The 27,045-nt window shown below is 46.6% G+C and overlaps 2 protein-coding genes and 1 non-coding gene across 7 annotated transcripts in view; 2 read left to right on the top strand and 1 right to left on the bottom strand.

Moving 5' to 3' along the window:
* SLC25A30 (solute carrier family 25 member 30) overlaps positions 1 to 5,537 on the bottom strand; it is a 35,935-nt gene extending 30,398 nt beyond the window's left edge. The window contains exons 1-3 of one of the 4 annotated variants that reach the window (XM_066619010.1): positions 5,457 to 5,525; positions 5,210 to 5,344; positions 1,474 to 1,584 (exon numbers count right to left, since the gene is read on the bottom strand). The gene's annotated coding sequence lies outside the window, so the exon portion shown is untranslated. Of the gene's footprint in view, positions 1 to 1,473; positions 1,585 to 3,349; positions 4,767 to 5,209; positions 5,345 to 5,456 lie in introns of those variants that run through there. The other 3 variants (XM_066619008.1, XM_066619011.1, XM_066619009.1) reach the window with 3 other exon arrangements.
* A 14,858-nt stretch (positions 5,538 to 20,395) lies between these two features.
* The window catches only part of TPT1 (tumor protein, translationally-controlled 1), a 302,395-nt gene continuing 295,745 nt past the window's right edge, over positions 20,396 to 27,045 (top strand). Inside the window, exons 1-6 of one of the 2 annotated variants that reach the window (XM_066622682.1) lie at positions 20,400 to 20,555; positions 21,827 to 21,900; positions 23,094 to 23,284; positions 24,534 to 24,639; positions 24,861 to 24,977; positions 26,135 to 26,356. In XM_066622682.1, the coding sequence (XP_066478779.1) occupies positions 20,528 to 20,555; positions 21,827 to 21,900; positions 23,094 to 23,284; positions 24,534 to 24,639; positions 24,861 to 24,977; positions 26,135 to 26,137 (519 nt within the window). In that variant the 5' untranslated portion in view covers positions 20,400 to 20,527 and the 3' untranslated portion in view covers positions 26,138 to 26,356. Of the gene's footprint in view, positions 20,556 to 21,826; positions 21,901 to 23,093; positions 23,285 to 24,533; positions 24,640 to 24,860; positions 24,978 to 26,134; positions 26,357 to 27,045 lie in introns of those variants that run through there. The other variant, XM_066622683.1, reaches the window with a different exon arrangement.
* Positions 25,934 to 26,061, top strand: LOC136647082 (small nucleolar RNA SNORA31). The gene has a single exon (XR_010794249.1). It is a non-coding gene; the product is annotated as a small nucleolar RNA SNORA31 (small nucleolar RNA).

Here is a 27,045-nt window from a genome sequence, read left to right as displayed (position 1 = left end):
AGCCACAAATCATGCCCTTTGCATCACTGCTGGTAAAGAGTGACCTCTATGCAACTGTCATTCTCCTGCCCTCCCTCTGCCCCTGTAATTGCCTGCCTTACACATAATGATAACAGAGAATACATGGGTCATGACCAATGAGGATCTTCCTCCTGCCACTGGAACCAAGGAGTCAGAGAATGAGGATGATGCAGACCCTGAGTGCTGGTAGCAAAGAAGCTCCTCCTCCTCCCTCCACTGCCGAATCCCACCCTGAGGTCAGTTAAGATAAGAAAAACTAAGGTGGGGAGTAGGGATCCCTGTTGGTTAACAAAGGGACAACAAGTACGATCAAGTGAATGTTTTTACTGCAGTTTCAAAGATGGAACAGCATCTGACAAAGAAATACACAAGCGGAGTTATCAACCATTTCAGCCCAGCAGGGTTCATGTCTTTGCAAGCCCAACAGCCGGTCAAGTAGCAGGTATCATGGAGATCTGGTTGCACCAGTTAGTTCACTGTCTGTCATGGGGTCAGCAAAGCTACAAAGGTCTGTCAGAAAACAGGTAGTTTAGCATATGGAGATATGTGGAGATTCCTGTGACCTCTTCCTCTATTGGACAGCTGCCTGAGGAAAACAAATAGAAATACAAAGGCTAGCAAGTCACATATCATCAGTCACATGTAATCACTCAATAGGAATACACAGTGAAAGAGAGCAGAGCTATTTGGGTGCACATGCAGCAGTGCTGTTAGAAGAGAGCATAATAGCTTTGAGCAGTGTTGACAAACCTGTGGCATGTGAAAACATTTATTGGCACACAGTATGCAATGCCACCCTTCGATTCATTAAGCCCCATCCTAAATAAATAATGTTGCTGCCAAATGAAGCCATGAATGATTTTTTACAAGCCAGGAGCAGTAAGAAGTGTTCACAGGAGACATCTCAAGCTGGCTTGATACCAGCTGGGCCATTAAGAGAACTTGTACGTTGGATGATGGGTTTTTAAATCCTCACAGACCCACTGTACACCTCAGTATTGGGGTAATAATAGAAATAAACAACTGGGGCATATGAGATTTTTTAGAAGACTATAACCAATTTGGGCACATGCTCTCAAAGGTTCACCACCCCTAGCTTAGAGCATTAACTTTCCCTTCCCAATGGAAGCTGCAGTGAAACTGTGAGAAATGACTGCTCTACCCCATGTTTCAATGCTGAATTCCTGACAAGCCAAAAGGGCTCCAGATGAGTTTTTGGCTAGCAGCAGCAATGGTTGGAGCCTTTAGCATTTGCCAAGAGACACTCATTGCTATTAGCTGTTAGAAAGGATAGCAGTTGGTAGGCAACACAGTTTCTGGTACTGAAATTTCTGATATTGAAACATCAAAGTTCATGTTTGATGGTACTGTTGTGTCAGTATGGAAGAAGGGGTTGGAAAGTTAGACACATGACACAGACGTGCACATGGGATTCTCTTCCCTGTTGCTCACCTATAGTAGGGTACGTTGTCCCTGCTCCCCCTGTTGGGGTGGTAGAGTGGAGATTCACAAGGGTGCATGTGAGTGAATTCTTCCTGGGGTAGAGTACCTGCAATAAGAATACTAAGACGACAAGTGTTAGTAAAGTTTCTTGATGCATATGTTGAGAGGGTGCAAAATGCTCTATTTCCACAGTTCCCATGTACGCATGTACTCTAAGTGCACAATGTGAAGTCAGAGATGTGTCACTCCATGCAACATACCCTGTCATCTGAGTTCTTGTTGTCTCTCTGGTGGGAATTTTAATAGAAACACCTCTCATTTTATGTGGAACTTTCATTCTCAAAAATCAGTGCATATCTGTATTGGAATTGCGGAAGATCTGGCGAGGTAGTGGAATGTGCTGTCTGCAGTGGCCCCTTTAAGAGTTAAGGCCTGGGCTTTCAGCAAATGGTGTGTTGCACAGCTGCAGCCACTAGAGGCAATGAGGTACCTAAGGATATAAGGAGCACCTGAGGCAGGAAGGGTTTGTGGGTTGTAGGATGGAAAGGACTGCAGCCTGGTGACTGGCTGATTTGACTGACTTACCTGGAATCTGACCCTGACTGATTTACCTGGAATCTGACCTACTGGACTGACCTTCTGGCTAATATCTGACTAATGGACTACTTGAACAGGCTGCAGAGAGCTGAGGTGTGCTGCTATACTTGGAAGGACTGCTGCCTTAGGAACTGGGTCCCTGCAGTTTAAACAGGCAAGCTACCCTGGTGGTGGAGTCTAGCAGTACTGCAGTAGAGAATGGGGGCCATTGTTGGGGGAAACGAAAGGGGAGCTAATTAGCTTAGATTGGGCATAAGTTCCCTAAGTGAGGCTTGGATTGGGAATCTGGCAGAACAATATCTGAAAAACACATGAATGAAAAATATTTGTTTCATAGAAATGTATGTAAATGACATAAGCTAGGGGAAAAGTCATACAACTTCTTGACAAGTGGAAACTTCTGCTTGTCCAAGATGACATAGGGCAGTGGTCCCCAAACTGTGTATCATCATTCTGGGCTGCTGGCTCTCCTGAGCACCCCCAACTTGGCTGGGGTGAGATCTTGCAGAGGTGCTGGCAGCTGTCTCATTGTTCAGCAGCACAGTGCTACCATGATAGGGTACTGTCAAAGAATTCCTTGACACTAAGGGTGACACAACTGGGGTAAGTCTGGGAACCACTGGCATAGTGGGAGGGTTGAAGAGGGAGGGTACTGGAATGGGAGGCTACAGATGACAACTGCTGAGAAAGCAAAGATGTAACATAAGGAAACTGATACAGCAGTAAGCAACAACTTTGTGAATCCTGTCACACACAAGACTACATTACAAGGAGCACATGGGAAGGTGGACTGTGTTATTATTCTAGTATTAATTGAAAAAGCAAGTTATTTCAAAAACATGTACATCAAACCAGTGTAAAGCAAGAGTTGCCTGTACTGGAATTGGTGTGCTGCAATTGGATGCAGATGACGCCCTGCAAAAATGTTCTACTGTTAAAGTGTACAAGGCAGATGGATTGGAAATCAGGATTTTCTCGTATTTCTTTTCCCCCCATTGTTTCTTATGGATTTAAAAAAAATTCCTACACTAGCTCCAATGATGATGCAGTGTTTTGCTGACATTTGGGGCAAGTTGGTTATATGGAGATTTAGTATGTGGCTTATGAAAGCCTTCGCGTCCCACCTACAAACCACCCATTACTCCAACCCACTTGGGGCTTTGCAGTAGCAGTGATGGTGTCAGAGGTATGTCAGTGCACTGCCATCTGTAGCTCATCTGATGGCAGAAGGGGGGCTATGACAGCAGGGCAGTTGCTATGCTAGCAAAGATGGCATCCAAGGGCTTACCCCATATCCTATGCCACTCAGGTTGGCATTTGAGAAGTATATGATGGCACCAGAAAACAATCCTGCTGCAGAAGAATTATATAAAGCTTATGTGCAAAGTTTAAAAAAGAACTACTAAGATGAGAAGTTCACCATCTGGCTAGGTGTATGAGAATCCATGCAACAAAAATGTTAATTTTACCTAGACCCCTCTGCTCAAACTCTCCCAAACCTAAATACAAGACTATACGATTGAATGAGGAAAATAGACATTTCTATATGGAGCAAAAGAAATCAAGATTACCACCACTACATTTTGAGATCTATAAAATTATGCATGGTATGGAGAAAGTGGATAGAGACACACTTTTCTCCCTCTCTCAGAATACCAAGTCATTCATTGGCACTGAAGAGTGAAAGATTTAAGACAGGGGTGCCCAAACACTGGCCATTTGTGCCCTCGGGGACCTCTGATTCAGCCCACTGGGTGCCCCCAGTCTCCTATGAGCCTCTGGCCTCCAGAAACTTGCTGGAGCCCACACTGGCCCGACACAACTGTTCTCAGTATGAGGGTGACCACTTGTGTGAGCTGTGTGTGAGTCGAGAGCTCCCTCCACTGCTTACTGTTTCACATTTGTGACGCAACAGCTGCAGCAAAGGCCAGCCTTACTTTGTGCAAGGCCTTTTATAGGCCTTGAGCTATTGCAACACCTTCATTCATTCATATAAGTTCCATCTCTAACATACTCATTGAAGTAAATTTAATCAATTTTTAAATGCAAGTTTTCCCAGCCACAGACAGTGTCAGAGATAATATGGCCCTCCTGCCAAAAAGTTTGGACACACCTGATTTAGGACATAGAAAGGAGGTACTTTTTTGCAGAGTGCATAATTAGTCTGTGGAATCTGTTGCCACAAATCATAACAGCCACTAGTTTAGAGGGCTTCAGACAAGGACTGGAAAAATTCCTCGAGGGCAGGCAATACATCAAGGATGCTGTAATAATTAATGACAAAAATTTGGCTTCTTCTACAATCTCTGAAGCCTTATGTTCTGGAATGTTGAATTCCTTTCCTCAATTACACCGATAACAATAAATCTTTCTAAATGAGGCTAGAGAGACTGCAGTTGATCAGCAGTTTTTACATGAGGTAAAATAAACACAACCAAATTATTAGAAATGCTGGGAAAATGTGTGCTATATGTGAGTTACCCCTGCTAACTGGGTAAGAGGCACTTTTTCAGGTGGGTGCTCCCCTTTTATTTAGCAGTGGGAGAGTAACTGGCCCTCCTCACCCCAGCAGTGTCTTTTCTAGTGGTTGGCTGCTGGTGTTCTTTTGCATCTTTTTAGATCGTGAGTCCTTTTGGGACAGGGAGACAACAGTTGTTTGATTTTTCTCTGTAAACCGCTTTGTGAACTTTTGTTGAAAGCAGTATATAAATACTGTTATTGTCATTAATAATAATAATAATAATAATAATAATAATATGTAGTACAGGACTGTAATCTTAATGTTTTCATACACTCTGGAGCTTTTTGTAACTTACAACATGCACTATATTTGAGCAACACCTCATTGGCTTTTATTGCAGGGTTGTAAAACTGTGAGCGCAGTGTGTATGCGTGCACGCGCGAATATATATTTGTAAAGACAGTAAGATAAAGGAAATAATTTCTTAAAGTGTGTGTGTGTGTGTGTGTGTGCGTACACACACTTTAAGAAATTCTTTATCTTACTGTCTTTACAAATAACCTTCAAAATAGCATTAAAAAACAGTTTTTAGAAAAATGTAAAGCAGTGAGAAAGCAGAAAGTAATTCAGGTGCCAGTGCACAGGGTGGTGTGGTGTGGCACTATGGGGAAGGCTCACGTGACGTGCCTGAAGATGCCATGAAGAGGTTCCCTGCAGGCCCGCCTGCCAAGGTGAAGAGGCCGGGCGAGGAAAGTCGCTCCCTGCACAGCGCTGCGCCCTGCTGAGTGTGGAAGGGGCACGCGGCCATCTGAGCCCCGCTCCCTGGAATGCCCAAATGGTACGACCCGGGCGCCGGTGAAAACAGCGTCTCAGAGGGAAGGGAACAGCCCAGTGGGGAAAGCGGGGAGGTCAAGGACGAAACTCGAGCACGCACCTCTCCAGGCGAGCAGACTGGGAAGAGCCCTCGCGCCGCTCCTACCCGGGCATCCGACTCGGCGCGGCAGCCAAAAGAAAGGAGGAGGGAAGGATGGGGGACAGCTGAGGAGTGCGCGTGCCCCCGCCCACAGGCCGTGACAGGCAGAGGAGGCGGGCTGCTTCCTCCAAACTGGCCAATCACGCTCACAGGTCGCGCGCGTCGACAGGGGGTCCTTGAGCGACGGGCCAACCGACCAATGAAAAAGGTAATCCCCGCCTTCCCACCAGTCCCTTTGGAGCCGGGCTCTGACGCTCCCAGCCACGGTGGGCGGGAGTGCACGGGGGGGGGGGGAGCTGCTCTAGAATGCCACAGGAGGTGGAGCAGACCTGTGTTGGGCGGACAGAGAACAGGGTGCTGCACCGGAGGACGTCCCCCAGCCAGCAGTGTCCCCCTCCGTTCCCATCATTGCGCCATGCAGGGGACAGGTTCACCCCGTGCCTGAGGCTGCGATCCTGGGAGGAAGCCTCATTGATTGCAATGGGACTTGCTTATGAGTAGACAGGCATAGGGCTGGGCGCAGGGTGGTGCACCTGGTTCCTCCCCTCCTTTTGTCCTCACAACAACCCTGTGAGGTAGGTGCAGCTGAGAAAGAGTGACTGGTTCAAGGTCACCCAGGAAGGTGCCTGGCTGAGCCGAGATTTGAACCTGGCTCTTCCAGGGCTAAGCCCAGCTCATCCCTGCTGTCCCGTTAGGGAGAAGGGCGGGATAAAAATAAAGTTTTATTATTATTATTATCCATGCTCTGAGAACATCTCTAGGTAGGATTCATGAATTGTCTGCAGCATGATAATTGGGGTTGATAGCTGGAGTGCTGGGGGTGGGAAGGGTGTTCACACTCCCTTCACTAATTATGTGTGTGTTGGAGGTTCCTCTGTATCCTCCGAACCAGTCCAGCACCTGCCCCTCAAACACACAGTGACCTTCATGGCCGATCAGGGATTTAGGGCCCAATCCTATCCAATTTTCCAGTGCCGGTGCAACCATGCCAATGGGGTGTGCGCTGCATCCTGTGGTGGGGAGGCAGGCACAGAGGCCTCCTCAAGGTGTGGAAACATTTGTTCCCTTATCTCAGTACTGCATTGCAGTTGCATCGGCACTGGAAAGCTGGATAGGATTGGACCTTTAAACTGTGTGGCCAGAGCCACAACACCTGCGCAGGATAGGTGACCTCCTTATTGTTGGGAGGGGGGCAGGGCTGGGTCAGCGATATCAGCAACCTGTGCTAGTAAGCCTTGCAACACCTGCTAGAAAAGGCATGGAGAGGGGCTGTCAATCACTGCTCCCCAGTTACCACCCATTTAATTCCTGTTGCACCACTACACTGTTACTGGATTTGAACCCACACCTCTGCTGCCCAAAGGCCCAATCCTATCCAACTTTCCAGCATTGGTGCAGCCCTGAAGTAAGGGAACTGAGTGGAACTGCAAGTTGACCAGTGCTGAGTAGAGCAGCAGTAATAGCTCCCCTCCTCCTACATGATCATCTGCTGGGGATGATAGAATAACATCTTAGGTGCCAGTAAAAGACACTATAGTAGCCTGATTGAAGAACCACTGAGGGCACAGCTAGCATTCTATTACTTGTGCCCTGTTCTTGGCCTGGTCTGCACCTTTTGGGGAATGTTATGGGTTAGTGGCCGCTCCCCTTTTGTCTTATACTCAAGTCCTGATGCAGGAGTAAGAGATGAGTAGGGGCTGCCCCTGTGAGAGAGGGGAGCTGGAAGGAGGCTGAGGTTGCACCTCTGTGAGAGAGGAGTGGGGAATGATTTAGTGTACTGCTATCAGGACTGGATTGGACAGGGGAGGTGGTTTGGGAGTGGGTTGTTGGACCTTGCAGATTAGGGTCTTTTCTCACTCCCCCCTCCTCCACATCTCTGGCTTTTAACTGTGGGTGTGGACTTTTCTAGTGTCAAATTTTTAATCTGAGCAGGTGCATTGTTATCGTGGCTTTTAGAGCGGGCCTTGCCAGTAAGTTATGTGTTTATCTTCAGAGGGGAGCTATGGGGAGGGGAATAGTGTCACCATCAACAGAGTGACGGGGCCATGGAAGATATGGTGGTGGGGCAAGGACTGGCCATTCCAGGGTAAGGAGGGTCCATCATAGATAGATAGTCCCTCTTTCCACCCTTCCCCCCAGCTCTCTGACAACTGGGGGCCTTGGCAGTAGTGCCCTGGGTCTGAAACTGCTGCTCTTAAGTGCCAGATTAGTCAACAAATAAAACCTGTCTCATCCAGAATTTAATCCTGGGTGATGGTGCTGATCTGGCTTATATTACGGAGACCTGGTTGGATGAAGTGGGAGGATTGAATCTTTTCCAGCTTTGTCCTCCAGGTTTCCAGGTAGTGCAGCAGCCATGACTGCAGGGACGGGGAGAGGGGGTCGCGATAGTCTATCGGGATTCCATCTCCCTTACCAGGAGCCCTGTCCAGTAATTCACTGGGTTTGAGTGTCTGTATGTCTCGTTGGAAGGGCGGGACAGGATTGGGATTCTGTTGGTGTACCGTCCGCCTTGCTGCCCAACAGTCTTCCTGCCTGAGTTGACTGGGTTGATCTCGGACATTGCATTGGAGGCCCCTTGCCTATCACCAAGGCCCCAGAGGTAGGTGCAGCTCAGGATTTCATGGCCGCCATGGCAACCGTGGGCCTGTCACAGAAGACCTCAACCCCAACCCACAAGGCTGGATACATGCTAGACCTGGTGTTTTTGTCCGGACAAAGGGATGGTGATCTGGATGTGGAGGAGATGAAGATCACTCCGTTGTCATGGACAGATCACTTCCTGGTAAGGTTTAGACTTGTTGCGGCCTCCTGTCTCCACACAGGCGGAGGACCTTATTGTATGGTCCGCCCTTGAAGACTAATGGATCCGAATGGAAGGCTTTGGGGGATTTTCCTGCTGCTAAGGCCAGTGACTCATCTGAGGCTCTGGCTGACCTCTGGAATAGGGAGTTGGCCAGGGCTGTGGATGAGATTGCTCCTAAGCGGCGCCTGCCACATAGCAGAGTCAATGTAGCTCCTTGGTTTACCAAGGAGCTGCAGATGATGAAGCGGCAGGGTAGACGTCTTGAGTGACGGTGGAGAAAGACTCGTGACAAGTCCAACCAAACACAGGCCTGGCCAGCGGAACCATTCTGTGTTGTATGGGGTCTTCTCCATCAGACCCCACCAACTAATCAGGAAGAACACATGGAAGTTCACTGTGACATGTTCGCCAGGCACTTCGTGGATAAAATCGCTCGGATTCGCCATGACTTGGACTCCATGTTGACAATGTCTAGTGATGTCCCCATGGCACCTGTCAATCCTGTTTTGTGGGATTCTTTTCAGCTTGTACAACCTGAGGATGTGGACAGGATCCTTTGGAGTGTGAAGCCATCCGCCTGCCCACTGGATCCGTACCCAGCATGGTTGGTTAGATCTGCCCGGGAGGGACTGGCCAAGTGGCTAGAGAGGGTAGTAAATTCATCTTTGAGGGAGGGGATGATGCCTCTGGCATTAAAGCAAGCAGTGGTTCACCCCCTCCTGAAAAAGCCCTCTCTGGACTCCTCTATATTGGATAATTATCGGCCAGTCTCAAACCCCCCGTTTCTGGGCAAAGTGATTGAGCAGGTGGTGGCATCTCAGCTCCAGAGGATCCTGGATGAAGTGGATTATCTGGATCCTTTTCAATCTGGCCACAGCCTGGCTTTGGGATGGCGACGGCCTTGGTCGCCTTGGTGGATGACCTACCCCGGGGGCTGGACGGAGGGAGTGCATCCTTGCTAGTCCTTTTGGACCTCTCAGTGGCTTTCGACACCATAGACCATGGTGTCCTTCTGGGACGGTTGGCCGAGGTGGGGATCGGGGGCACTGTTTTGCAGTGGTTCCAGTCCTTCTTGGTCAGATCCCAGATGGTGGTACTGGGGGACTTGTGTTCGGCATGCTGGCCCTTGAGGTGTGGGGTGCCGCACGGTTCTATATTTTCCCCTATGTTTAGCTTAAATATTTAGCTTAAATATTAACATGTTTAGCTCCCAGGACTACAAATGCAAGGCCAAGTTATTATTTAGATTGGATTTTTAAAAAGTTTTTTTGCAAATATCAATGAGAATTGATCTTCTTGTGATGCTTACTATTTATATCATCTATATCTATATCAAGAGACAGAGAATAAACAGCCCACAATCAGTCTAAAAAAAACCCTGAAAATTCATAAGCTTAAAAAAAATTGTAAGTTAAAAAAAAATGCTTGGTTTCATAGCGGACAGGCAAACCAATGCTATCCCTTGCCAGCCCATAGCATGTAGCATGTTACATAGCCCTAACAGCAAAAAAAAAAAAAAACACCCCAAAAAACACTTTTTTACTTAAGCTGCCTGGTCTCTACTGGGTCTCCTCAGATTCACTAAATGCCAGAAGGTGTTTGATACAGTTCCTCACTAAAAGCTGTTGAGTAAACTCCACAGTCAGGAAATAAGAGGACAGGTCCTTTCATGGATTGGGAACTGGTTGAGGACCAGGAAACAGAGAGTGGGTGTCAATGGGCAATTGACAAAAAAAGTGGAGAGAGGTGGAAAGTGGAGTGCCTCAAGGATCTGTCCTGGGACTGGTGCTTTTCAACATCATAAATGACCTGGAAACGGGGATAAGCAGGGAGATGGACAAGTTTGTGGATGACACTAAACTTTTCTGAGTGGTGAAGACCAGAAGGGATTGTGAAGTGCTCCAGAAGAATCTCTCCAGACCAGGAGAAAAGGCAGCAAAATAGGAGTTGTGTTTCAATATAAGTGTAAAGTAATGCACTGGTGATGGGAACCAAAGTGAAAGGACAGTGGCTTCACTATGCACAAGCAACCTCATGTCCCTCACAACTTGGTACATGTCCAGGTACAATCGGCAGCTGGCGCAGGTCTGTCGGCTATGTGCAGTGTGCCCACCTATAAAAACCCTTTCGCACATGCACTAGCAGGCATAGGGGAGGGATTGTCACATGGCTTCTTGTTTTTCCAAAATGGGACAAACCAAACACAGGCCCACAGTATCGCATTCAGTGTGCAACTTATGGAGGGTAAATTAATACTCTGTGCAATGGTTGAAGTGGTCAAGATACAACTTACGGAGGTGGTCAATATAGAGAGGTTGGTCTTCCATAGTGTATATGCAATGTCTGTCCAGAGTGTGAAAATTAGGTCAACTTAAGAAGGTGGTCATTATAGAAAGGTGGTCGGCTTTGGAGGTTCTACTGTATCTATCTTAATGATTGAGATGTTGGAATTAAAGTTGATATACTATATGTGTCCAAGACACAATTCTATACTTCAAGTTTGATCATTTCAATGCCCACACCAGTTTTTAAAGGCAGGGCTCAATAAATCCTGGGCACTAGGTTGCCATGTGGTGTCTAGAAATGTCATCTTCATACCTAGGGAACAGCTAGGAGATAGGGTGTGGTGTCCACAGTGCCCCTTGCTCTAAGTAAATGCAGGGTTAAAGCCCAGATGGTAGCTGGAGGGGTGCTGCACAGCTGCAGCCACTAGAGGCTAAAGTGAACCTGGGAGCATATAAATAGCACCTGGAGGAACTAGTGGTGTGGGTTGTAGAAGGAGTGCAGGTTGGAGAGGAGACTGACTTGGCTTATTGAATTTGGAATCTGACTGTGGACTGTGACTTGGCTTAATGACTTTGGATTTTGACTTGGATACTCTGACTGATTTGGCTGACTACTTGGAATCTGACCTCGGACTGTAACTCGGCTTATTGGCTCTGGACTCTGATTTGGCAACTCTCACTGATTGGACTGGTTTACTTGGAAACTGTGGACTGGAACTGGACTCTGACTGTTGCTTGCTGCACTGGTGAGTTTCACAAGGGAAACTAATCAGCCTTAAGCGGGCACGAGGAGCTGTGGCAAGACATATGCCAAATAGGAAACAGAGGTAGCTCTGGCTGACAGGTAGGCAAAGTCTGCAGGTTCAGCTGCCACCTGCCACCTAGCACTGCTCAGGGCCAGCACCAGCGAAGACCCCCTTGCTTCACCCATCAACGCACTCACACATGACACACCAGACTCTCTGCCATATAAAATACAGACTATGTTTATGCTTTCACTCCTCCTAGTTATTAAAAATAGTAACACAGGAACGTTGTCCGTGGCAAGTCTTCAAAACCTTGGAACAACATGCCCCTCTCCGTTCCCATCAGATTGTTTTACAATGCAAGTCTATCCAGAAGTAAGCCTACTGAGTTCAATTAGATTTACTCTGAGTAAGTATGTATAGAATTGCAGCCTTACAGCCCAACCCTCGCTAACTTTCCAGTGGCAATGAAGCTGCAATGCAATTCTGAGGTAAAGGAACAAATGTTCCCTTAAACTGAGGAGGCCTCTGTGACTGCCCACCCACTGCAAGATACAGTGCACGACCTGCTGCAGATTGCTGCTCATATGGAACCCTTTGTTTTTCAAAGAGCCCCAGTGCAACCCCTGGAGCAAAGGCAAAGGAAAGACAATGCCTCAAATACTGTGACCTCCCTTCCAGCATGGCACCACAGCATGTGTACACTCAGATGGACACAAACTACATTAGGCAGCCAATCACTGTATTTCTTTCATACAGACCATTCCTATCCCCCACCATGTTATAGCATGCAGCCACTCCCATGAAGCATGCACTGCGTGCTACGATGGTAGGAGCAATCTGACAGCATGCAGGAGGTAAGTAAACATATGTCACTTACCCCCTGGTAGGCTGGCCAATCGTTTATGGGTCTCCTTGAACCTGCTCCAGCCATTTTGCTGGTGCACACTTAAGTAGAGCCGGGGGACATGTCAGGTTGCAAAAGGGGGTATAGGATCTGGCAAAGATCATTGCCTCCAAATCCACACACCCCCACTCTTGATATGCCCACCAGTTCTTCTTCCTCCCCACCCAGTTACTCTCCCTACCCTCCCCCTGCCCTCCACCCATGAATTGCCCCCTGTGCCAGCCTACCTGCCCTGGTGCTGTCTAGGGTCTGTGGTGGCAGATTGCTGCTGCTGCCTTGCTGCAGCAGCCTCAAATCCTTGTGCCATCGCAGGGCCTTTTATATACAGGGCCTTTTATACCTTTTATAATGCTGACATAAAAGGCCTATAGGATTGGAATGATGCATACTGAATATGCATCATGATCACAGTTCATAGACTATATGTTGCTGATGCCACTGTATTTTTTTGCAACTCTATGTTCCTCTTTGCTCTCTAACCAAAAGAGAAATGAGACACATGACCCTCCACATGTCCAATCATGCAGCGCACCAGGGAAGCCCTCAGCATGCTTGACAGCAGTGGCCAGTGTGAGCCCAGATCTTTCACTGTGGAGTTGCTAACCTACTTGTTTTAGACAGGTCCCTGTAGCCTTGCAGATGCCATGACAGTGAACTAACTGGTACAGCCAGACTTCCCTAATACCTGCTGTCTGCCATACAGTTTGCAAAGGCACAGTAGCCATGCCAAGATGTTGGTTGTACCAAGCCCCTTGAATGGTATCTGCTTTGCTGCCTTGAGTTTAATAGCTGAGCAGGGATTTGTGCCTGGGTTTCCCGGTCCAACTCCAAAATTGTCCACTATCCTGCACTGGCTCCTCATTACTGCTGGTAACATGAGTCTCCAAAAGAAAGTCAGTTTCAGCATGTTTTGTATTTTCTCACATGACAAACACGGAAGTGAAAAAAAGCTTCATAAATTAAAAAGTAATATGCTATTATCGATAGGCAGTACTGTCAGTTTTAAATACCACAGTATGTCAGATATACCCCACAACTCAATTTGAACCATAAAAACATATTCTACTTTCCAAGTATGCTATGTATCTATACTTCAGAGTTTTCTAATTACATTATTTATATTGATATTGGGAAAACCCAGACAGGGCATGCTTTCTGTACAAAGTCACAGAATCTGATATGATGCCAGAGCTGCTACATTTTGGTAGCTTTGAAGGCCCATGAGACTAGCATTCAGGTGTCGTATGTAATTCCGAAAGCATCCCAGATTGAAAAAGACAACAATAGTCTATTCTGTACATTCAGATTCCTTACCTTAAAATGCAATAGTATGGAAGAACTGTGAAAGATCATAGCTTTTTTCGTCTAGCAGCTGCTGTTGGTAATACTGATCCAACACCAGAGGCCATGGAAAATGAATTAGTTGTCAAGAGAGTCAAATTACATGCCCGTTCCCTGCCTACCCTGCTTTTTCAAGTTAGGCTGAAGTAAAGGCAAAGAAAATACAAACAGCCTTCAGCATTCATGGTTATGTTTGTAAGTGGTTGTATGTGCAAGAAACAGATAGTCCTGTTGATCCATTACAACAAAATTAAAAAGCATATTCTCTCTTACTTTATTTTTTTGTGTAACTTGAAACTATATTACACTGGGAAACCACTAAAAAGTATTGTTTTACTGTCTCCTTTTGGGGTAGAAAGGCAAGGTATAAACTTCCAGATTAACTAACTAAATAAAATCCAGTTACATACCCTGTTTAACAGTGCAATCCAGTATAGGTCTGAGTGGCATGAGGGAAGCTTTCTTACGCTGGTGGGCAATCAGCTATGCTGGTGAACGCCTGCTACACGTGCCAAATTTCACCTTGATGTCAGTACAGCTCTACATCAGCAGTCCCCACTGGATGGCAAACATCTCATCACAGGGTGAAGATGTGGATGTGGAAAAGGTGGGGAGGAGCCGACTCATGCCATATCCTACAAAAAACAGATGCGCCCCAATGACAGCATGACACTGAGCCAGCATTGGAGCTGGCATAGATCAAAGCGCACTGCTGAAAATAACAGAGAGGAAAATCATATCAAAAACCTCAGCGCTGCTTTCCCTCTCTACCCATGAGAGAGTACAGCAATTTCTCATTAGGTGAATTAAATTTGTTCAATGAAAACTGCTTGTAAGACAAAAACTTAAAAGCAGTATAGCAAAAATGTTTCTCCTATATGTTCCCATGTTATGTTTCTGATTAGTTCCTGATACCAGATCGACTCAAATAAAGATTGACCCAAATAAAGCAAAAAATGATATCTAATTATGAAAACATAATTCCTTCCTATTCAACTATTTATATAGTTACAACATAACTACTAGGGAACACTCAACAAAGCCAATTTCTTGGTCATCTATGATTAAGATGCAGCTTCATGGATACACACACTACTGGCAACACATGATGCTATGAAGGAAGATGTGCTGTTGGGAACTCACGCATGTTGGGAACTCATGCTGGTGCCTGAGAAGATATAAGAAGCAAGTGCTGGTCTGAGTTCTTAGCAGCACTTTACAAGCAGAAATCTTCTATATTCAAAATTATGCTTGTATAATGAATTTACAGGTATGAATTTGTACAGTGTATTATGGCAAAATCTCATAAAGTAATTGTTTGTATAACAAGGGATTCATGTTGGCAACCTTCAGTCTCGAAAAACTATGGTATCGCGCTCTGAAAGGTGGTCCTGGAACAGTGTCTAGTGTGGCTGAAAAGGCCAATTCGGGAGTGACAATCCCTTCCACACTGAGAGCAAGTGCAGTCTGTCCCTGGTCTGTCTCCCTGGCTATGGGCCTTCCTTCTTTGCCTCTTAACCTCAGACTGTTGGCCAAGTGTCTCTTCAAACTGGGAAAGGCCATGCTGCACAGCCTGCCTCCAAGCGGGCCGCTCAAAGGCCAGGGTTTCCCACTTGTTGAGGTCCACTCCTAAGGCCTTCAGATCCCTCTTGCAGATGTCCTTATATCGCAGCTGTGGTCTACCTGTAGGGCGCTTTCCTTGCACGAGTTCTCCATAGAGGAGATCCTTTGGGATCCGGCCATCATCCATTCTCACAACATGACCGAGCCAACACAGGCGTCTCTGTTTCAGCAGTGCATACATGCTAGGGATTCCAGCACTGTGTTGTTTGGAACTTTGTCCTGCCAGGTGATGCCGAGGATGCGTCGGAGGCAGCGCATGTGGAAAGTGTTCATTTTCCTCTCCTGTTGTGAGCGAAGAGTCCATGACTCGCTGCAGTACAGAAGTGTACTCAGGACGCAAGCTCTGTAGACCTGGATCTTGGTATGTTCCATCAGCTTCTTGTTGGACCAGACTCTCTTTGTGAGTCTGGAAAACGTGGTAGCTGCTTTACCAATGCGTTTGTTTAGCTCGGTATCAAGAGAAAGAGTGTCGGAGATCGTTGAGCCAAGGTACACAAAGTCATGGGCAACCTCCAGTTCATGCGCAGAGATTGTAATGCAGGGAGGTGAGTCCACATCCTGAAACATGACCTCTGTTTTCTTCAGGCTGATCGTCAGTCCAAAATCTTGGCAGGCCTTGCTAAAACGATCCATGAGCTGCTGGAGATCTCCAACAAGGGATAACTGCATAGGTAGGAGATAGACTGAACTCTGAACCAAATCACAGCACATCCCAGACCACTACTGAAACCCCTGCCAGAGACACAAGAACTCAGATGAGGGCACACAGCACAAGACTATGGGCCCAATCCTAGCCAATTTTCCAGCACCAGTGCAGCCGCAATGTAGCCCCAAGGTAAGGGAACAAATGTTCCCACACCTTGAGGAGGCTTCTGTGACTGCCTCCCCAACACAGGAAGCAGTGCATACCCCATTGGCACAGCAGCAGCAGCACTGGAAATTGGATAGGATTGGGCCCTACACCTCTGAGCTCAAGTCATGCACACTTAGAGCGCAAGAAGGTGAATCCTGGTGAAAAGACCTATGAAGAAAGAGCACACAAAGACAGTACTTTGCACAGACATCCTGCTGCCTGCAGAACATACAGGACAAGTACCCTGCAGTGGTGCAGTGTGGCTGGGCCGCCCCCCATGGCAATCAGGATGTTTGCTGGGCTTTCTGCTGAGGGGGGTTGTGCAGCACTTGCTGCCTAAGTGTTTGGAGCAGCAAGTGGAGCATTGAAGGGCCCTCCTGCCCACACCTCCATTTAGTTCCAAATTGGAGCCATTCTGGAGGTGGACGGTGACACAATGATGCAGGGGGGTGACATGACAGCATAATCACATTACTCCACCCCAAGTGCTGGCCAGCCCAGCAATGTCACTGGTACCTTACTAACACTTCTCAGACCTCACATTACAGGTACTCTGCCTAAGAGACCTTCACACAGCACAAGTCTATGAATGTCTACTCAGAAGCAAGTCTCACTGAATTCAATAGGACTTACCCTTAGGAAAGTGTGTGTAGGACTGCATTCACAAACATCCAACAATCCACCACCACAAGAATAAGCAAGGGATGGAGGGAACCCCATGTTCTAAACCAGGGGTGCCCAAACCCTAGCCCTGGCCTTTGAGGACTTCCAATCTGGTCCTCAGGGAGCCCGCAGTCTCCAATGAGCCTTTGGCCCTCAGGAGACTTGCTGGAGTCTGTGCTGGCTTGATGCAACTGCTCTCAGTGTGATGGCCAACTGTTCGATCTCTCACGTGAGCTGTGGGATGAGGGCTTACTCCACTGCTTGCTGTTTCACATCTATGATGCAGCAGTAGCAGCAGCAAAGGAAAGGCTGGCCTTACTTTGTGCAAGGCCTTTTATAGGCCTTGAGCTATTGCAAGACCTTCAGTTCCATCTCTAATATATTCATTTATGTAAATTTATTCAAATTTGGAATTAAATTTTTTCCCAGCCCCCGACACAGTGTCAGAGAGATGATGTGGCCCTCCTGCCAAAAAGTTTGGACACCCCTGTTCTAGACAATGAGTGCTACAATCGTACCCATGTACCTCCCCGGCCCCATACCCCTGTTGGAATTGCTATATCTATACTGATAAGAAACTATGGCTATAATCCTATCCACAGTTACCTGGGAGTAAGCCTCATTGTGTATAATGGGACTTACATCTGAGTAGGCATGAAAAGAATTGGGCTTTATGTTGGCTAACCATTGCTTTCTCTAGCAACAGCTAATTGTAGTAAGCATGCCTTGATGAATGGCAGTTACACCAATCATGGTGTATCAATTCAGGTCAAACACTCATCCTGAGCTCTTTTTTCTTTTAGGAGTGCAGTCTGGCCACATGGGGCAGAACAGTCACTACTCAAATAGCTCCTGAGCAACTTCCCAAAGGGGAGGTAATGGTAATGCCCCAGCACTGCACTCTGCCTCAAAATCAGAGGAGTTGAGGGCCCAATCCTATCCAACTTTCCAGCACTAGTGCAGCCTCATTGCAGCCTGAGGTAAGGGAACAAATGTTCCCATACCTTGAGGAAGCCTCTGTGACTGCCTTCCCATCACAGGAAGTAGTGCATATTCCATTGGCACAGCAGTACCAGCACTGGAAAATTGGATAGGATTGGGCCCTTAGGTATTTGTGGCTGGGGCAAACATTGGTGGCTGCATGGTTGGGGTACCTGGCAAACTCTGTTGGTGGCCTTTGGGCAGGCGCAAAGAACACTCATGCCATCTAGGGCAGGACAAGCATGGACCTATCAAACCTCAGTGGCTTTCACTGAGTGTAGTGTATTGCTGGAAATTTATGAGAGTTTGGCTTCAGTTTATAACTCACATTTCCAATGTATTTTTTCTTGTTCAGAGTTTTATGAACAGTTCTTCATGTTCCATTTTGCTGCTGTTAACCCTTCTCTTACTGTTAAGTAAGGAGGTCTGGTCTAGAGGGTAGAGCCTCCATTTGCCTGAAGATAACATCCACAGGTCGCCAGTTCGAGGCCACCGGCACCGTGAATGGTGAGACCTTGAAGCAGCTGACAAGCCGAGCTGAGTTATTCCACCTGCTCTTTGGTGTGAGCGAAGAAGCGTCTTGGCCGCCCTCCATGTGAGAGATGAAGGAGCTGTTTGTCAGTTTGCGTGGGAGGCAATCGGAGGCCAGAATTTGACACCAGATCAAAAAGATCCATCTGAAATGTTGTGGTTCTTGAAAGATAGAACCTTTCTTTGATTGTAAAAATCCCTAAGGGGATTTAGAACAGCCTGCCCATGTATACTGCCTTGAATGAAGTCTGAGGAGAAATCTGACGAACAAGAAAAGCGGTATATAAATACATGTATTAATATTATTAGTATTATTAAATAAGCTGTCCAAATACAATTTTTGTTTCACAAAGCACTGTCAATTTTATGGGAAGGCTTTCGTTAATGATATCACTTTCACTTAATACAAAAGCTTTCAGGATTGATAGTTTCTGGGCCCATAAGTTCGGTATAGTAGTTAGCAACCTTCAGTCTTGAAAGACTATGGTATCGCACTCTGAATGGTGGTGGAACAGCATCTAGTGTGGCTGAAAAAGCCGATTTGGGAGTGACAGTCCTTTCCACACTGGAAGCAAGTGCAGTCTGTCCCTGGTCTGTCTCCCTGGCTATGGGCCTTCCTTCTTTGCCTCTTTGCCTCAGTCTGTTGGCCAAGTGTCTCTTCAAACTGGAGAGCCACTGCACAGCCTGCCTCCAAGCGGGCGGCTCAGAGGCCAGGGTTTCCCACCTGCTGAGGTCCATTTCTAAGGCCTTCAGATCCCTCTTGCAGATGTCCTTGTATCGCAGCTGTGGTCTACCTGTAGGGCGCTTTCCCTGCACAAGTTCTCCATAGAGGAGATCCTTTGGGATCCGGCCATCATCCATTCTCACGACATGACCGAGCCAATGCAGGCGTCTCTGTTTCAGCAGTGCATTCTAGCTCGTTCCAGGACTGTGTTGTTGTTTGTCCTGCCAGGTGATGCCGAGGATGCATCGGAGGCAGCGCATGTGGAAAGTTTGGTATATACAGTAATGATTTAGAACAGTATTTCTCAGTGTTTGCCCTGCACTGTACCACTTCACATGGTCCATCTTTTCAAAGTACCACCAGTGATAACATCATTGCCAGTCACTTCTGGGTTGAGAGGCCAGATGTGACATGACAAACACCAATATGAGTCTCAGGGTGGATGGGAGGGCTTTTCCAAGCAAGGAGAAGCTTGCTTTGGAGCTCTGCCTACTGAGGTGAGCCTCTACCGCTCTTTGTTGTGTTGCATTCCTGGTCTTGCTGCTGAGCAGCAAGTGTCCAGAGGTCTCATGAGTACAGCCAGACACCAGCTCAAGTACCACTGGCGGCACCTGTACTACGGGTTGATTTAGGAGGAGCCAATTATTAAAACAGATTCATTTTGTTCTTTCTGGCTAAGTGATAATTGTTGATTTGTAACGTTGGGTAAGCTCCCATCTTGGATTCTATATTGATCTGTTCCAGGACATGCGGTGGGTGGGAAGGCAGGTGAGGCAGAGCCTCCCCACTGGAGTCTGACAAAAAGCACTGCTGCCGTGTGAGGCACCCAAGCACCCACAACCGACGTGTGTAGCACATCCCCCCCACACACACGCAGCATCTTCACCCAATGGAGGTGTGTGTGTGGGGGGGGGATGTGCTCCACACATGGGTTGTGGGTGCTTGGTGCCTCACACGGCAGCGGCGCTTTTTGACAGACTCCAGTGGGGAGGCTCTGCCTCACCTGCCTCCCCACCCACCACACGTCCCTCTTATGTGAGTTATGCAGTGCACTCCTACCTCCTATACTACTACAGAGTGCCAGCTGCCAGGGAGTGGCACAAGTGTGCCCCCTGAGGCGTCTAGGAGGCTGGCCTAGCTGGGCCCTGGCCTGATCCAGCATGGCTCTTGTTCTGCTCCCACTAAAACTAAGGAAGAAGGAGGCCGAGGCTGCACCAACAAGCACCTGGGAGGGGAGGGGGACCCCAACGGCAGCGCATGCGCAGAGGGCCTTCGAGGCCCTCCACAGACCGGCCCCCGCTCAGAGGGCAAGAGCGGCCAGGCGCCGGGAGGAGGGGCCGAGGGGCGTGCCTCGCGCGCGTCGTGACGTCACAGCTCTGTGCGTGGCGACGAGCGCGCGGATTGGCGGCGCACGGATGGCAGGGACGTGCCCTGCTGACTATATGAGCTCAGCTGAGGCGCCGCCTCGGCCTTTTTCCGCCTTGCTCCTCGCTCGTGCCGGGGGCCGCTGCAGCCGCTCCGCTCCCTGAGACCGCGCCCCAGCTCGGCCCGCCCTCGCCCGCCACCTCCACCATGATCATCTACCGCGACTGCATCAGCCGTGAGCGAAGGGGCCTTGGAACCTGCCGCGGGGGTGGGGGAGGGGGAACCACGGCGCCGGCACTCTCAGGGCCAGGCACGCACTGCGCCTGCGCAGCCCCGCTTGGTGCCAGCTTGGTGCGCGAGCTCTACCGCCACTGCGCCTGCGCGGCCCGCAGCGGGCGGGCGGAGGAGGTGGGGGGGAGAGAGAGAGTCGGGTCAGGCTATCCCGGGCCGCCATTCTGCCCACTGAGCATGCGTCGCGCTGCTACAGCCGCTGCTGTGAGAGCCACGGAAGGGCGGGTGAGCTGCCTCGGCCATAAGAACATAAGAACAGCCCCACTGGGTCAGGCCATAGGCCCATCTAGTCCAGCTTCCTGTATCTCACAGTGGCCCACCAAATGCCCCAGGGAGCACACCAGATAACAAGAGACCTCATCCTGGTGCCCTCCCTTGCATCTGGCATTCTGACATAACCCATTTCTAAAATCAGGAGGTTGTGCATACACATCATGGCTTGTACCCCATAATGGATTTTTCCTCCAGAAACTTGTCCAATCCCCTTTTAAAGGCGTCCAGGTTAGACGTCATCACCACATCCTGTGGTGTGCCTGTGCGTCCAGGGCCCTGTGTGGGCCCTCAAGGTGGCCCAAGGCTAGAGTGGCAGCCCTTGCAGCAGGCCCAGGGCAGCCTCCTGCATCTCACAGTGGCCCACCAGGCGCCTCAGGGGGCCCACAAGAGGCCTGCGTCCCGGGGCCCTCCCTTGCGCCTGGCTGCCTGAGGGAGCCCACTTCCAAACCCAGGAGGCCCCACATTGCCCATCGTGGCTTGTAACCCTTGCAGGGCTTTGCCTCCAGAAGTTTGACCAGTCCCCTTTTAAAGGCCTCTAGGCCAAGTGCTACCCTCAAATCCTTTGGCAGGGAGTTCCACAGGCTAGTTGCATGCTGGCCTTCAGCCTCGAATGGAGCTGGCTTTTCTCTCTCTTGTTGTAAAGCTTATGGAGTGCTTTTGCCATAGACTTGACAAGGGGTAGCATGCCCAGGGAGAACCGTGGTGGCAGACAGACACTTTCAGTGCAACACTGGAAATTCAGGCTGCAGGTTGCTCTATTCGTCATTGGGGTGTGTGTGTAAAAGTGTGTATGCATGTAGGCTGCTGAGGAGTCTGGGAAAATGAATGAAGTAGGTGTCTCGTATCCAGAGGTATCTACCTGTGGCCTGAGATGCAGTGTTGGGAGAGAGTCTTCAGCTCTTAAAATTCTCATCCATCTCCCTTCCTTTCTCCCTCCTGCAGAAGATGAGATGTTCTCGGACATCTACAAGATCAAAGAAGTGGCCAATGGGCTTTGCCTGGAAGTGGAGGGGAAGGTACGTTGTAATGGTTATGCTGGTGTTTCATGCAAGTGTGCCAAATCGGACTGTACCTATTGCCTCGGGAGGGAGCCTGATGTACTAGGGATGAAGTTAACAGCAGAAGTTGACCAGGTGTGGCCAGTCTTCATTTGAGATTTGCTGCTGTTTCTAGAGACTTTGCAAAGAAGACTGAGAGACTAAAGTCATTACTTATGATCAGTTAACCTAACTGCAAGTCTTGAATAGCTGTGTAAAGTACTACCCCCCCCCCCAGTGGGTGCTGGATCTTGCTGGAATCAGTAGGATTCAATTAAGCATTGATGTAGCACAGTGGCTAGGATGCTGAGATGTGAATTGAGATATCTTGTGTCTTACATCCCACAGCATACTTAGTGGCCTTATGTGAGCCACTTCCTATCTGCAATACAGATAATATTTACAGTTCTGTAAGAATTATGGTAACATAATGTGTACAAGACACTCTGAACACTGCTACATCAGCTCAGAGTATTTTAAACATTTATTGTACCTTGTACCTACAATTGTATATTGTAGCTATTATTTGTAGAACCAAATAATTAGCTGTTTAGGCTCTAAGGGCTTTTCTGTAATTAGATGTCTGGGAGAGAAGAAGTTGATTTCAGTCTCTATTTGTATGTCCTTGTGCAAGTGTGTGTTGTCATTGTAGACAAGCCTCTGAAGAGACATGGAGAGGCTGGGGTGCAAGACCTACAGCTCTTAGCTCCATGATGCAGTTCATACTTGTCAGTATAAAAGGCTGAAATGAGGATGCTGGAGTGTTGGAAAAAAACTAATTTGCCATCACTATATCTTACCTCATGCTTTTTATAGTCTGATTCAAAATATACTTTTTATATTCACATGAAAAGGATGAAAAAACTGACAGCTAATTATTGGAGATTCTTATTAGAGGCATCTGGAAACGTGAATTTTCAGATAAGACTATGTAACTTACCTAACTGGCTTTTGTGAACCAAGATTTCAGTGGCAGCTTGATATCTTACTGACAAGCACTTTTTGTACAGCTGTACTCTTAAATGTCCTTAGTCATTTAAAAGCTGTGGAAGCTTTGAAATGTCAAAGCTCCCATTTGTGGCTTTGCTTATGAATAAGCTGCAGGGAAATTGTACCTCATCACAGAAATATGTGCTGTCAGTACAAGGCCATGTCTTTTTTTAATTGAACAGATGGTCAGCAGAAAAGAAGGTGAAATAGATGATGCTTTGATTGGTGGAAATGCATCTGCTGAAGGTCCAGAAGGAGAAGGTGCAGAGGCCACAGTTGTCACTGGGGTTGACATCGTAATGAACCACCACCTTCAAGAAACAAGTTTCACTAAAGACACTTACAAGAAGTACATCAAGGACTACTTGAAATCGTAAGTGATTCAGGCCTTTGTTGCCTCTAGGCTAGACTACAGCAGCCAGAATATGTAAGAATGACCTTGTAAAATGCTGCGTAGCCTACAGTATGCAGTATTTTACCTCCTAACAGAATCTAACTGCTGGGAGCCTGTTAAATGATGTGGGAATCATCTGCATTGGTGTTCTTGTTTCTTCTGGATGCAACTTAAGAGCTCTTATAACTTGAGAAGCTTCCTTTTGTCCCAGTTTATCCCAGAGTCAGCTACCTTCCATGTGTCCTGTACAGCCTCAGAAGTCCCATGGAAACACCTTTGGTGTATCAGGTTCAGTTGTTGAAGATATAATGAGCTATTCTTGGTGGCTGCCCCAGTAGAATTCCTTTATGCAGTCTTGCCAAAATTTAAGTGCCAAAACACTTTTGATAGCATTGTGAAACCTACCTGTTTCAGGGTTGAACTTTTGGGGTTAGAGTTTAAATTGGAAACGGGTAGGAAAATCTTGATTGAATGGGATCAGTTGTATTCTGTTAAGTTACTTGAGTTCTTCAAGTGTTCAGATTGCAGTAGACTGTAAGTTTGACATTTACAGTTCAATCAAATTGCTGTGGATATTGAAGTCCTAAGAATCATTTACAGCCAGACGTCCACTATGGCAACAGGCATTGCATGGCGACTGCAGTGCTGGTGCAGTATACATCACAATATTCTGGCAATGCAGGCAGATCCATCATTGCAATTGTTCAGTTTTGAACTGCTTAGTGGTGAGAAGAGGTGGCAGGAGTGGTCAATCTCTACTATTGAGAATTTGGTTTCTTGCTTTGTTAGGCTATGTAGTTTAATTACTCAGGCTCAGAATTAGCAATAGTATGGTGTAACTGTAAACTGGCTCTAAACCATGTCTTGTATGACCTTACATGAATTTTTAATCTGGCACAAATGGAAGCCTCTGCTCCCCATCTGGGATAACCTTTGGTTATTCTGCTACTAATGCTATACTAATGAAGTACATAGAAGTCTGCTCAAAGTGGCATTTGTCTTGTGAGATTACTGTTGTATGAATAACATACATAAGTTGTAAATTAGTAAAAGATTAAGTTTCCAGGAAATGACTTAAAAATGAAGGAAGGTGCAGGGGGCAAATCAAAGGCCACTGCTGAATTTCTTTTGTAGACTTTTCATTGGAAACTTGAGCCCATTGAAAAAAGAACTGCAGTTTCATAACTTCTTAAACTGTACTTATTCAAGAATTAATTTTTCTTTCTAGAATCAAGGCCAGACTTGAAGAAACAAAACCAGAGAGAGTAAAGCCGTTCATGACGGGAGCTGCTGAACAAGTCAAACATATTCTTGCAAACTTCAAAAATTACCAGGCAAGTTCTAAAGTGTATGTTTTCCTGCAAGTAAGTGAAATTGTGTAGCAAGTGATGGAGGTTGCCTACTGTAAGGCAGCTTCAGCATAATGACTGTTGCAACTGCTTAAAATTTGATAATCTATAGAAATGGCTTATACTTGGCCAAAGCAATTTTAATTGATATGGGAGGGAATCCTTATAATAACTTGGTTATGTCAACAGACTTTTTTCTTCTAAAGTTTTTTGTAGGAGAGAACATGAATCCAGATGGTATGGTGGGGTTGCTGGATTTCCGTGAGGATGGTGTGACTCCCTATATGATTTTCTTTAAGGATGGATTAGAAATGGAAAAATGTGTAAGTATTCATTAGAAAAATTGTTGATGGAAGACTTGAATGGTTGAATCTTTGTTTGCTGACAGTGTGATTCATCCCATAAAAACCCTAGTCCATCTAGTTGAGCATTACGTTTAGACTCTGGCCAACCATGTCCTTATAGAAAACCCCACAAGTGCATAATTTAAAAAAGAGCACAGCATCTTTATTTTATGTACATCATTTTCAATTTTTGTTGAAAAGTGGCATATAAATAATAGGACAGCTGTTGCCATCATAATTTTTCCCCAGCAACAGATATTTGGAGGCATTCTGCCTCTAAACCTGGAGCGTTCATCTGTCCACCCAGAGACCTGCCTTTTTTCATCCATTTTACCTTGACTTGCTAAAGTCCTAAAGAGGAAGAACTTAGCAATATTTCTGCATAATCCATATCTTTAATCAAATCTCACATTTTACCTAAAACTACAAAGTTCCAAGTACTTTAGTTTTCTTTGTAGAGAAGAGACTTCAACCCTTGGAACATAGGTTGCTCTCCTAGTGTTAGCTTGCTTTTTACAACCGGAATGCTGCTCACTTTTCCAAATAAAACAATAACACAGATTTATCCTAGTATAGTATTTTCATTGAACTATCTACCATGACTTTAAGAACTCTTCACTACATTGCCACTTCGAGTTCAGAGGCCATCAATGAGCATTTGAAGTAAATAATTTTCTCCCCATGTGTGGCACTTGATACAAACTTGCATAGAATCCACTTGGCCAGTTTGTTGCAATCTTCTGGTTTGGAGAGAGCTATTCAGAGGTCTTCATAGACTCCTTAAATTTTTAGCACTTCTTAAATTTTAGCAGTTTTTTGTTATTTCATGGTGTCTGAAATCAGTGCTGCTAGTTTTACAGAGATCTGTTCCATGGCTGAAAATGGCCTTAGATTGCCTTTTTCAATTTTTAGGAAAGGCATGAAGTATAAACTCTAAGCATCCGCTGATAGGCCAAGAACAATTCTTTGCTCTCTGGCTTGCATAAAGATGCAAAAGCAACTTCCTTGCGCTTTCTGTCTGCCTGATAATGTGGCAGCTCAGATTGAATAGGGGAAAACAGTTTCACAGTGAGTACTGAATGTTGATATAAAGGACTGGTGTGTGCACAGGCTAACCATCATTAATTTCTTAACAGTAACGAGAGACCAACCCTTCCGGATCATCTGTCATCATAATTGGCTGCTGCTCTTTATTCATCAACAAAACATCATGACTCAGCAATGTCTGAAAACTGGACTGATGCCATCTTGAGCTTAATTTGATATATTCTGACCCTGAATTGATTGGAGTGGAGGCATTGTTTTAAAACAAAACTTGTCATGTAGGCTGTCTAAAATAAAAACTCATATTAAACCCAGCATAGGTAATGCCTCTTGGTTTCATGTGTTGAGCAGGGCTCTTCAGCAAGCTTTTTGTAGCTCTTGTGCACTTGGAATTTTGACATCTCAGTAGTGTAGCCTGGCCATAGTGCATGTATAAGACTGTCTTCAGATAATGGTGACCCTGCAACTGGAAGATGGACCAGCCACCCCTGACTGCTTCTTAGCCACCTGAAAGTGACTAATACAGGAGAACGCTTTCTTTCTGAAGTGGACCTCGCTTCTCTTGCCATTTGACAAACCAGAGTAACTTACTGGAGGACAAAATTTGAAGCCTGAATATGGAGTTTTGCATACTGATATTGAGTTCTTAAACAGTCAAGGAAAGATGGATTTCTTCAGTGTATCATGGCGTATTATGACTGTTAAGGCAGAGGGAGTGAAAAGAATCCTTGGCGGCAGAAACAAGCATGATAGGCAAGAAATCTACACAACGAGGCATTGCTTGTATGCTGTAGTCTGAAAAAATTGTAACTTAAAATACACAAGTAATACTGTTTGAATCACAGGATACTAAATTTTTATGTGTGGTATCAATTTAAGCCTAAATCTATTGTAGTTTACCTGCAAATGTTTGAAGCATTGGTCAAGCCAATTATTAGTGTAGTAGGACAATGTGTACCTCTTGCTATCTAGCTGAGGCTTTCATGGGTGATTAACAGTGTGT

This window comes from Tiliqua scincoides, chromosome 3 (assembly GCF_035046505.1).
Source record: "Tiliqua scincoides isolate rTilSci1 chromosome 3, rTilSci1.hap2, whole genome shotgun sequence".
In the NCBI taxonomy this organism is placed as follows: Eukaryota; Metazoa; Chordata; class Lepidosauria; order Squamata; family Scincidae; genus Tiliqua; species Tiliqua scincoides.
The sequence above is the reverse complement of the archived record's forward strand: the minus strand, read 5'-3'. Positions and strand labels throughout refer to the sequence as shown.